This window comes from Hylaeus volcanicus, chromosome 6, assembly GCF_026283585.1.
Source record: "Hylaeus volcanicus isolate JK05 chromosome 6, UHH_iyHylVolc1.0_haploid, whole genome shotgun sequence".
In the NCBI taxonomy this organism is placed as follows: Eukaryota; Metazoa; Arthropoda; class Insecta; order Hymenoptera; family Colletidae; genus Hylaeus; species Hylaeus volcanicus.
In genome coordinates, this window is record NC_071981.1 from 14,665,427 (window position 1) to 14,678,268 (window position 12,842).

At 44.7% G+C, this 12,842-nt stretch overlaps 1 protein-coding gene across 2 annotated transcripts in view; it reads left to right on the plus strand.

Annotated features, from left to right (window-relative positions):
• LOC128878356 (protein apterous-like) overlaps positions 1-12,842 on the plus strand; it is a 63,552-nt gene that overhangs the window by 45,716 nt on the left and 4,994 nt on the right. For both annotated transcript variants that reach the window (XM_054126490.1, XM_054126491.1), the window contains exons 4-5: positions 2,088-2,617; positions 7,618-7,835. In XM_054126490.1, the coding sequence (XP_053982465.1) occupies positions 2,088-2,617; positions 7,618-7,835 (748 nt within the window). The remainder of the gene's footprint in view (positions 1-2,087; positions 2,618-7,617; positions 7,836-12,842) is intronic.

Genomic DNA, 12,842 nt, shown 5'->3' on the forward strand with positions numbered 1-12,842 from the left:
GACCGGCTTCGGTAATGGAGACTGCAGGGTGCCGCTAATGCAGTAGCGATGTCACGGTGCCCGTTGCATCGGTATATTCCTTCCCTTTCCGGCCTTTTGCTCCACCGCGGTTACCATACGTGTCCCTTCTTACCTTAGCGATATCACCCGGGGTCCTACGTGTCCCGTCGTCTTCTCCGCTCCAGGATCTCTCTTTCCCCCTATCTCCGTCTTTCGTTCTTTATCTGCGCCGCTGGTCCTTCTTTTTTTTTTCCTCGATTTAACGGAACCCTATCCGCGTGACACGGCGGATATCTGGACGATGAGAAACATTCTCCGCGCGGATGTGTGCTCGTATCGTTTAAAGTGAATGGAAAAATGGGCGCCGCCTGCATCCCGCGGTTACGATAATTTCTTAGTTATTTTTGTCGTGGCCGGCGCGGATAGCTTAGGTACGATCCGACGTGACTCCCGGTGTGTCGGCGGACGTCGTAAGAGTATTTGCTCGACTTCTTGCCTCGTTAATTGGCCGACGCCGGCGCGGTTTGCTGGGAAGAAAAATGCCCGACCGAGCTCCATCGGGATGTTTAGAGAAATTCAGAGAGCTGCGTTGATTTTCAACCGATGACTTTGTTGCAAATTGGAGCTACGAGATAGAGCGTGTACGGGTAATCGAGCGATACGGGTGACACTTGTTAAACAAAATTGTTGATGTTCGATGTGTATCGTACGATATCTTGGAGTCGTCCGTGCTACCGCGTGTCCCGACTCCTTATTATGATATACTCCGCCTCTTAGGGAGGGGAAACGATTAGGAGTTTGTATGAAATGTTGATCGAATAAACTGAATGGTTCAACGTTTGATGTGGCTAGGTCCTGTAAAGTTGCGAGTTTTAATCTTTCGAGCGTTTGGAACGTACGACGTTTGGTTGCAAGTTACCGTTTGGATGGCTTATTTAACAAACTTTGTTGGATATGGATGTCCATACAGGAACATATAGTTGCTTATTAAAATCTGCGGGATGAGATTCGCGTCGAATAAGATATTTCGTTGATATCTCGACGACATATTAAAGAATATCGGCGTTGGTTATAGAAGCTTTAAAGACCTGTTTTCTCATGACATATTGCCATCACGGTCCATTAAACGCACAACTTAGATAAGGTTCTTTATGCGGTGGTCCAGCACAGGGAAAGTTGTATCTCCTTGGTCACGTTTCTTAAATTATTATACCTAGAAAAGCTGTACGATCGTTGAAATTGAAATCTTAATATCGAAGTGGAATATGGTCATTCATACATGTTAACCTAGGGTAAACCAGTACCATTTCGCACTCCTGTGTATTAACATGGCGTTGCGATCTACTAGTGCCTATTTAAGATTGAACATCTCGGAAAGTGAGATTAAACGTATCGCTCAGAAACGTGTTTTACAAGTGTCGTCCTCGTTGCAACAGACACCGCCATTTTGGTATTTTTTTTCTTCTGGGTCAGTCGATAGCGACACTCATACAGATTAAGAAAAATTTTTGGTTCGATTGTTTGAGTGAATTATTATAATATTCTTACCTGGAAAAATTTGAGAATACACTTCGAGTATGTACTATTATACAGACATTGTTCGGGATTGATATACTTTATACTTTTCTTTGAAAAAATTCATTTAGTTTTTAACTTCTTGAAAGGCGAATTTTAAATGTATTTCTGTTTGCTCTAATTGAATACACACCAACTGAAGCAATTATGCATTTAGTCTCACTTTAATTTGGTCACTTTTATAATTCTAAAATGTATTGCAATCATAAGTAATGGTAATTTTGACGTAAAAGCAAGCGTGTACGTATGTGTCAATATCCCTCGAGTGGTTAAGACGTTACACTTAGGGAGATTAAAGTGTCGAGACAACGTTCCAAAATGTTTCATCCACACGATAACGCTTTCTTCACATGGTTAGTAATCTAGGATTTAATGTAAATTCTTAAAATATATGAGGAATTACACCGATCTACCTTTCATCCAGTACGTTCTTCCAAACCAGGCTCCTCGCGTGTAACACTTGACTCGATCCAAGTACTGCGAAACTAACTCTTCGTTGTTTTCTTTTTCAGGATGTTCGGCAGTATGAAACGGTGTGCCCGGTGTCAGGCAGCGATCCTAGCCTCCGAATTAGTAATGCGAGCCAGGGACCTCGTGTTCCACGTTCGTTGTTTCTCCTGTGCGGCTTGCGCCGTGCCCCTGACCAAGGGCGATCATTTCGGGATGAGGGATGGCGCCGTGCTCTGTCGACTTCACTACGAGATGGGCGCGGAAATGCACCCTTCCCAGAGTCCTCCTGTTCCAGTCTACCCACCAGGTCCTCATTACCCTGGCCAACCGTTCCCTTCGCCAGAATTCCTTCATCATCACCATCATCATCCCTCCCATCCCCCGCATCCCCATCACTCGATGCATCCGCAGCATCCTCACAGCCACGTGAGCCCTGTGCCCCTTCAACCCTCGACGCCATCCGTGCCCGACGCGGGATCGCCACCGAAAGTACCATACTTTAACGGCGCCGCTGTCGTGCCGCCGCCTAGACAGAAGGGCAGGCCGAGGAAGAGGAAGCCCAAGGACCTCGAAGCTATGACTGCTAACATAGGTGAGTAGTCGATGCACGGATCTTCATTTCTTTGGTACTCGATCCTCTCGATTCTTTGGTAGCTGACGGTGGTGTCTACAAAGTTCGTAGAATTAACCATCGGCAAACATCAAAATTACTTGGGTCAGAAGTACCGTTACATCGTCTTCCAGCACCATCTAAACGTACACCTACAAAACTTACGCGTACACTTAATAGATACATGCAGCCTGGTAGGAAGTTTAATTGAAAAATAAATGATAAAATGGTTTCAAGTTTCCGTATGTATTTCGCGTTGATATATATCGGCACAATAATCACAGTCCGCAGCTAGAAAGTAGTGACTTGAAATCTCATGAATTTGGTATACCAACTACCTACTTTTTGAACCATGAAGTTGGCGAATATTTGCTTAATAGTAGAAAAACATGAGAAGGCGTGAAGTGTTATTGAACCTCTTATCTCGTCCAATTAGTGGCGCGAAATTAATACCGCCACAAAGCTAAATAAATCCCATGTTTGCATCAACAGTAATCCTTACTAGTTTTTAATAACGTACCTCACGCAGCCTAATTTACACAAGCTCTTCTAGCAGCTACCGGGATCTCCAAAGTCTACCCTACGAAGTTTCGTTGCTCGGCAATTTCCCTCGCGACCACACGTCACAATCTCATAGCGAATTGATCGCGTCGAGTTGTGGCAAAGTCGAACGCCAGCACAAAGGTTCGAGTAAATCAACGTTGTCCTGTGTCCGCGCGAGCTGGACTGCCTGAAAGAGTTCCGCGACCCGTGTTCAGATATCGCCGGCGTTCCTTCTAATTATATTGCACGGCCAGCTGTCCGCGTAACGTGGTTAATTTAACACCGTCGTCCAGCCAAAAGGCTGTAACCGCGAAACGAAGGAAGTCGCCGACCAGCTCGGTGAGTTATCGACTCTTCCCTGTGCGGTATCATCTCGCTGTTCGCGCGCCGGTGGAGCGGTTGTCGGTACACAGACCGGAGATTTTTGTCATTCTTTGCTTTTTCGCAATGGATATTGCTCTGTACTTTCGAAAATTCCATCACGGGCGTTGTCTCGCGGGGTGTCGCAATTTGATAAGGGTGTCAAAGTTCACAATTTTTCGGAGCAAGTCCGTGACGTTTGATTAAAGACAATGATATTTTTCTTATACATATACCATACATATTTTATTATGTACTCTATGTATCGACGAATTAATACATGAAATATTTCTAACGTAGTAGACCCTATTTAGTAAAAGTATACGTACCTGTTTCGGGTAATCTCTTATTTAGTGTGAAGATATATATTTTTTAGAGAGGAGGTACAAACCAGTCTGCGTCAGTACTTGACAAAAATATTACAATGACAAAGTCCGATAAAAGATCCGACTTGATAATGACTTACACATGATGTAAATTTATTCATGTATAAGAATGAGATGTTGTTTGAATACAGCTATTAGGAATGTCTACTGCGTTCCATGCAATCCCGCGAAGTTAAAGGTTATAACTACAATTGGGGTAGTAAAATTTTAGTCTGAGAACGATCGTGTCATAGAAACTATATTTATCGGCGTAGAGGCTCGTTAAAGTTTCTTAGTTTTAATACGTCATCTCCAACCGTCCCAAGAGTCGCGCGCGCCGTTGTAGCGGTTGTCGGTGGCCCATCCTCGGGGATTTTCATTATTCTTGGCGGGCGGTTGTTCCGCGATGGCAATCGGCCGGGGGCCCCAGGACGAAAATTCCAGCGCGACGGCTGGTCCACCGGTGTGTGCCCAGACCCGTGAGCAGTTCTGGTCCGCGAGACGTCCAGCGCGCGGTCAGATCGCGCACGTACACCGCGTGTCCCGGATACACGAATCCCGACTCCCTCGGCGTGATTTACGGGCGCGCGTGGGCGTGCGGTGTTTGCCACCGAACCCTGATAAAATTTGTCGGCGCGACATAAATTCACGAATCCAATTCCAACAAAGCGTGTACGTGTCGCGCGTGGGCAGAACGCCGCGCTGCTCTCGGCGGTAGCATCCTCTTCCCCGCCAGCGAGAACTTAATTTCGATTGTTGACCGACCGTGGGAACAACGGCTCCTCGTCGATCCAGGGACCCGCGACCACTCGACAGAGCCACCAACCGAGAGCCTCGACCAGTCTTCCGTCCGCTTCTTTCTTCTTTTTCCATTTTTGGCGAAACGGATCCGTGAACGACGATCGCCTGGGACCCATGCATTTTTTCACCGTTTCTTTTTATCGACTAAACTGGTCTTTACGGCACTGCTTGAAGCTGATCCACGAACAACGGTTCGACAATTCGCGCAGGAGTTGGGTGTAAACCATCCAACAGTTATCGACCACCTGGGACGGATAGAAAAGTCAAAGAAGCTCGAAAAATGGGTACCGCAAGCGTAGACCGAAAATCGACATTACTTTCCTACCAACCTGATATTTCGAAGTTTCTATAAGCGTTATTTATCTTCGTGAGTCCAGATCGATTTCAGCCAGCAGTCGACACATTTTTCTCAGCTTCGCTTCCATCCGATCCCTCGTGCCGAAGGTGATGTCGGGGATCCACGGATGACTGGAAATTATTTCTTCTCTTTGCTCGTCCAGGGGCTGGCCGGACGAGGCGCGAGAATTTATCGTCGGAAATAAAATAATTTGATAGGGGATCTTCTGCGTCGATCGGGCCTTTTTTTCTGGCAAGGTCATCCGGCCCACTCGGAACATTAACGTTCGCGTCTATTTACTTCTTTTTTGGCGATGTTCGTGGCTTTTTCGTCGCGACTCGAGAAGAAGGCTGGGCTTGTTCGCGAATGAGACGTTGCGAGCCTTCTTTTGGAAATTTGAGATTGGTCCGTCGTGCCCCGGCCGCCATCTGGGGACATTTCAATTTGGAGTTTGACTGTTATTCAAAATTAAAAGTGGAAAGTCTAGTAGCGAAAGAATTAGTAACGAACCCATGAGTTATAGAATATTTCTGTCTAAACTATAGTCATAAAAGATCGAATGTAAGGGTACAATGTAATTTCTACACCTAATAATTTTCAAGCACATTCGTAATCCCTTAGAAGAATTACTATTAAACTTTGAATCGTGTAAGGATCTATTTAAAATATAGTTCCTAATGCAGTAGTTAGAAAAGTAATCGAGTATTTATAATTCTAACATTAAGAGGGTTTTCTCCTATCTAGGATCGGAACATTAGTCAAATATTTCCATGCAATTTATTTCGATAAGAAATGAATTATCGATAGAATCCTAATACCGTGACAAATTTAACAAAATTATTATTCTTCGCAAGCCTAGATTTCGTTTGACGAAAATATCTATCGCCGATAGGTGTCATTATTACCGAAACGTATCTCTGCGGTTAGAATTGACCTTCTGGGATCAAATTCATCAGTTCATCCGACAGCCAATGAGAGCAAACTGCTAAAAAAACGGTAGCTAGATCTAGTTGGCAAGCTGGCGTAGATGAACAGACGCTAGCCGAACGATCTCGATCTTATCGATCCGATCGATTCATCGACTCCCGAGAGCGCGGTCGTTCAGCTACCGTCAAGCGGCGCTTTATCTTCCGGGACAAGCGAAGTCTCGAGGACAAGATAGGTATACCCGGAATGAGGTATCGTGCCTACAAACTATTTGCTGCATAGAGTTGTAATTGGCCGTGTATCCACTGGTCTTTCGCATACGCTATCACCCTTCTTGTTTGCACTCGAGGAGCTAATGAGCTGTGATACACATCAAACAGCGCTAGAGTCGCGACCGGCGGCATTGGCCGCTTCCGACGGTACCTCGCCATTGCCTCGGGTCTTGCGAATGTCGCTTCGAGAACTTTATTCGCCATCGGGACGCGTACGGACGTGCTCGAGTCGATACGGGAAAAATAATCGTTTGCTAGACATTCCTCGTTCTTTTATCCTCGGTTGCTTCGTACGGTGTAAAATTGTACGGATTCTCGTAGGGTAGCATGTCTCCAGAGATTCACCTTGCGTTCTTCGATCAATATTCTCGAGTAGGTAGATCGGGATAGCGACGAAACTATATTTTAACGATCTATTTGACTTTTTGTTGTTTTCGGACGATCCAATGTCAAGTTATCGCGTGAATCGTGGAAAAGAGGACAAATTACCCTGTGGTTTTGACAGTGAAGAAAATGATTAAAAATAAATAACAGATATTGTCTTTAATAAAGACTGAAATAATAGTTTAACATGTCTGGTATTGTGTATTATTATTGTATACAAGAAGTAGCGGATGAGATCGCCTTTAACCCTTACCTCCTACGGTGGTTTCTGATCACACATTTACTGCGATTAGGTCGGACACCACCTTGTCATATTTTCGGGTCATTTTTCACCTGATAACGCATTTATCACGCACAAATAGGGGTATTGCTTGCTAGAAAAAAATCAATTAATTTTTATTTGTAACTTTTGGGTGATTTCTGTTTTACTGGATTCAGTCTTCACAGTTGCGTAAACAATACAAAAATATTATGATGGAACTAACATGTCGGTCGCTTCTGACCCGATCGCAGTAGAAAAGGGTTAATTTTCACGAGATTACGTTACTTTTATAACGATCCGCATCTAACGCAACCATTCGCAACCATTCGCACCCATTCCATTCGGCAAGTCAAATTTAATTTTGTGCACTTCTTTTATAAACAGTATTCCTGTCTCTTTTAATTTTGAAGATAAAACCATCGCAACAACGTACCTTCGAAATTCTTAACTCCAGTCTCTCGTTCGTCACTTGTTCCAACCAATAATCCAAGTACAGAGCGAACAACGAACACGGTGGACAATGTTGCGGCAACATTGACGTCACCTGTATCGAAACGATAAACGACGTTCCGGTCGAAACATAAATCTAACTGGTCCAACCCCTCGCGGAGGATCCGCCGTCGGAAAAGATGCCCCGACCCGATACACCCGATACGGGCGGCTTCAAAAATACCCGCGACACCGGTGTTTAATTAAGACGCATAATCCGGATGTTGGGATTTATGTTGCAGATTTAAACGCGGACTACATAGATATGCCCTTCGGTAGAGGGGGCCCGGCGACTCCTGGCATGCCTGGTTCCAACAGCAGAACAAAACGAATGAGAACGAGTTTCAAGCATCACCAGTTAAGGACGATGAAGAGTTACTTCGCGATCAATCACAATCCCGACGCGAAGGATCTCAAGCAACTTTCCCAGAAAACTGGCTTGCCAAAAAGGGTGCTGCAGGTAAGATTCGCCTCGATTCCCATAGTTCAGTGCTGTCTCGTTTCGAGCAAATCGAGTCTCGTTTTCGATCGAACGTGGCTTCAGCATTCGATCAATGCGTCCATGGATACACAAGCTCTGTCGCTGCTCTTTCGTTATTTCGTTTCGCGACAATTGATCGCGGAACTGTTGTCCGTGGACGTTTTCCGTTTTCGTGAAACATGTTCGATTAAAATTGATTCGTAAGCTCGATACCGATTCTATCATTCACGAGAGTCTTCCTTTTCCCAATTGCCTATCATTCGTATTCTCCAACGAACGATAAACCTCTAAGTGCGAAACAATCTATGAAAAATATATTTATCAAAAATCGCTTGTATGTATCGAGAGGGGGAAGGAATATTTATTCTAAACCGTGATTGTTATTAATATTTAAGCGAATACCAAACCTTACGTATGTGGTATTACTGTATACACTGTAAATGTTTTCGGAGATATTAGTTTTAATTGCATCTCGAAGTTTCAGATTGTTATTCCAATGTTTTTTGAATAAGTACATAATTAAATTTGGGCATTACCCTTGGGGGCTTTGTGGAGTCGAGAAACGTCGAGTAGTAGACTCTAAGTAACTAAACTCGATGAACTAAAGTCCAACGATACTCGCAACGCGTGCGGAGTGTCGCGCGTCACGGTACGGTCTTGATGCGTAATTAAATCGAAATTTACAGGGTGGCTTCGCGGGAAAAGTATTCGCGTCGGGGCAGGCGAGCGGCCTCCTCCAATTAGTGCGCGTCGTCAATGACGCATGACGCCCTTCATAGACGCTAAAAGTATCCGAGACCTTTGGTATACGTCGTTTTGGACAGATTGTATCGTCGAGGCATCCTCGTGTTGTTCGATTCTGGCGGTGTCTTTGGAATTTATGCGACCGCGTTACGTTTATTTCTGCGGCCCTTGAAACGCTGAAACACGCACGGTGGGAGGTTAAAGATAGAAGAGATTGTTAGTACGCGAAAAGACGAGGGAAAATTGTTATCTCTCGCGTGTCCTGTTTTCTGGCTCTACTTGCAACGTCTTCTGCGATTCCCCGTCTCGATTTCGGCCGCGCCGTGTATCATTTTCGTCCCGCTCCGGAGATAAATACGGCGGCTGTTCTTTCGGGGCTGGCATTTCGCTAGAAAGATGTTACTTTGAAAAATAACTACGCCACGATAAGCGTCCACCATCCGAAGCAGTTAGGTTTAACATTAAAGCGCTGTTCGCACGGTAGCGAATTATTTATACGGTATACTTTACGCTTCATAAAAGTTGTCGCGGAAAGAGGTTGTTATAAAAGTCGAAAAAATGTGGTCCAACGAAGGCTTATCTTTATTGCGAGCATTTTTTACTATTTATTAATGGTAAAATCGGTACTTCTATCTCTGTTGTTCAGTGTTTTCGCGGATGTTGTCGACCCGACGAATTCTCAGTCTTCGTCGGAAAGGAGGCTTCCTTATTAAAAAGGAGAAAGGTATTCTATGATTTGATATTTATTCCTGGGAGAAGAGTTGGCTTCTATTCCGTCGTACCGCGTAATGCTTCTAGCTTCGCGTAAAAACGAGAAAATCGACGAAAAAAGGCTCGCAGAAAGTCTCATTAAAGGAATCGTACAAAAAACTCTTCGTCAATTCCTTCGTTCCGCCGTAGCAAGATTTCCTCGATCTCCTCCGCGAACGGTGCTCTTCGAGATCCGACTGGTACCAAAATAAAGCACGCAAACGCACGGTAGAAAGTCTCGAAGATGGTCTCTCTCACGAGCACCGCTTCGTCTGATACCCATCGCTCGGCTAAGAAAGAACAGTCGAGGGAAAGAGGAGAGACGGCTGCTTTCCAGAGCCTGGCAAAAGAAAGAAAACAAGAGAGGATGAAAACCACAGAAACGTAGAGAGGAAAATTGCTACTGAAACATGGATAGGACTTTGAATATAGGTGACTTTTAAGCGATAATGCGCGATTCTTGGAAGTCGATTTCTGTATATTCAATTTGCATCAAATTCTGAATAAGTACAAATTAGATTTTGGTACTTTAACGTCATCAGAATTATATTCCTTTCGTGCTCACGTTTAAATGTAGAGATGATTATTTTCTATTTTTATTTTAACGTACGTCGTATTGTTTTGTCGCAAATGAAATTGAGAATTTGTTTTGTGAATAAAAAAATGAAAGTTGGCGTGGTTATAAGTAGTGTTTCGCGTTTAAAGCGCAATCTTTGCAAAGGGAATACACAGCTAGTATTAATTACTAAGACTACTTCTTTTCGCACCATTTTAAACGGGTTATACATTGTAGAGTTTACTTTCTTTTTTAAGTGGTGTCATATTCCTTGTTCTGTGTGACCCAGACAAAACTGAGTTCACTTTAGCATCAACTATCTGTATCGTTGAAATCTAGGTAACGTGTCCTCGGATTCTCTTCATTTGCCTATTTATATACGTGTACATGCATATTTCATTTCCCGAACTGTTTCTAGAATAAAGAAGTAGAGAAAGGTTCATTTTTATATTTTTTATACACACAGACAATATACTCCCGTACAACGCGGTAAATACGTAACGCGTTGCATGAAATCGAGTTTGGAGAAATCGAGTTTTACAAGAATTTTCATCGTATAACACGAATAATATAAGTAACATTTAGCCGTAACAAACAATAACATAATTACGAAACAGATGAAATCGGGTGCGATGAAGATAGGCGGAGAAAACACGGAATCCCGTGTTTTATTGTTTAACGCGTTGTAGAAACTCGCGTTACGCGGGAGTTTAGTGTATGCATGTACATATGTATAAACGAAGCGCTGCTCGCGAGAGGGGCCATCTTCGATTTATCACCACGAGGGGAATTTTATTTATCTTATGTAATATAGACTCTTACCTAAATTTTTTACCCGGTGTCCGTAAATATACAAATATCCGGAAACTTCGGAACGATAGCGTATATACGTATAACACACGAAATTAAACACAGGTACACCTAAGAAGCTCCTCGATATATTTCCAACAGTTACGTTACATTTTGCAGCAAAAGAAGTTTCCTTCTAGCGAGAGTAACAAATAGAATAAACGGATACTCGCGTGCTAATTTCTCGAAGTTGGCCCTTCTCGCGGTATCAGCACCCGTCAGATATCCATCGTTTGGCGAGGAACGAACGTGGAGCGAAGAAGAGACGGCTGCTTTCCAGAGCTTGGCAAAAGGGAGAAAAAGAAAAGGGGCAAAAAAATGAAGAAAGGTGGAGAGAAAAATCGCGGCTGGAAGATGGATAGCCGGTGGTTCTCGATGCGTTTCCTCCTTTTTTTTGTTTCTTTTCTTTTTTCCCCGAGGGAGTCGCGCGTATGCCGTGGCTCCTATAAAAATATTCACGTGCGGCCGAACCGCCGCCGCGCTCGCGGAGACGTACGCGCGCGCTTCTCCCAATTAGTGCGTGCTGCAGGCGGCACGGCGGGCGCGTTGAGGTAAAAGAACCGCATGGGCCGCGTGATATTTCCGTCGACGAGCCTCTGTGGCCTTTCTCCGTAATTATGGCCCTCCGTCAATCCGCCGCTGCTCGAAATCCCCCCAACGTTTGGTCGGCTGGTCGGTCTGGCCGAGGCGAAGTTTTGTCGTAACGAGCGCGGCCGCGGCTGCCCTCGTTAACCCACTACCGTTAAATTACATAGGCGAATCTATTCCGTTGGCCCTGCCGTGCTTTAATTCTGCCCATGGGCCGCCGCATCGATCGTGGATCGACGATTAACGCGGACCAACCGAAAATCACCGGTTACCCGGCGATTAGTCGTCGAGCTTCTGGTCTTTCGGGCCCTGTAGGGCAACCGTGATCGCTTCCGCTTGTTTCGCGGTCGGGCCCTTGGTTTTTATGGGAAATTAATCTGCGCCCGCTCGGTGAAGGTTGGCCTGATGGACGGGTTTGCGCTCTCGAGGCGTTTCTTGAAAATGCTTCGTGTATAATGGGGATGCTCCGAATTTTCAAAACCTGCAATTTTCGTTTATTAACATTTTCCTGCGTTAAAAGCGGCGGTAAGTTCAAATGTGCCGCGCATTTAAAAAAGGGAAGACATACAGCATTCGTATAAGAAAGTTAGGTGTATGAACAAATTACTTCGTATTAAATGGCGCAATTTGTAAAGATAAACGAAGAAGTCTACGATTTCAACCTAAAAGATGGCAACATTTCAGTGCACGTCTTTGTGACTGTTTCACACGCGACCACGCGTTACAATAATACAAAATAGTATACTACAAATAGAATACTACAAAATTTTGATTTCTGGCATAAACGTGCTCCTCGATATCTAAACATATCTAAAGAATTAAATATTTCGCGATTCCTCTTCGTACATTTTGGAGCGAAGTGGCTCCAATCGCAAAGGGTTAAACTTCATAATCTCCAACATCTCCAAATCACATCTCGCGAACCTCATAAATAATTACAACAGTTTCACGCATGCGCAAAGAGACTCTTCGCGCTCTATGCAGAAATTCCCGTCCGAGCACATGGAACCTCCGAAAAAAGAAGACCGCAAACCCCGGCCCATTCGAATTTCGGAGCGAAGTCTCCCGTCCGCTCGAGAGATCCTGAAAAAATGTTCATCCGACATCCGTTCGCAGGGCTCCTATTCATCCATCCGTCTCCGTGCAACAAATTTCACATCCTCGCGCCCTCCAGGCCTCCTTCCTTTCGCGCATTCCCTCTATCATTAGCTCGGCGCATCCTCGGCTTTCAGGACAAAACCGTAGCTCGTCGACCGACTACAAAGCCACCATCCCTCGGGACGAAAGGGTAAAATCCTCGAAATCCTTGGCACTTCTGCCGGGAACCAGACTCGCCTTGGGATCCATGCAGACGCGCGGTGACTCGATGGCGCCGGCAGCAGCCAAAGAAGATATAGAGAAAGAGAAAAGACCTGGGGTCGTCGGGTGGCATAGGGGAGGAGAAGAGAGAGAGAGAGAGAGAGAGAGAGAGAGAGAGAGAGAGAGAGAGAGAGAGAGAG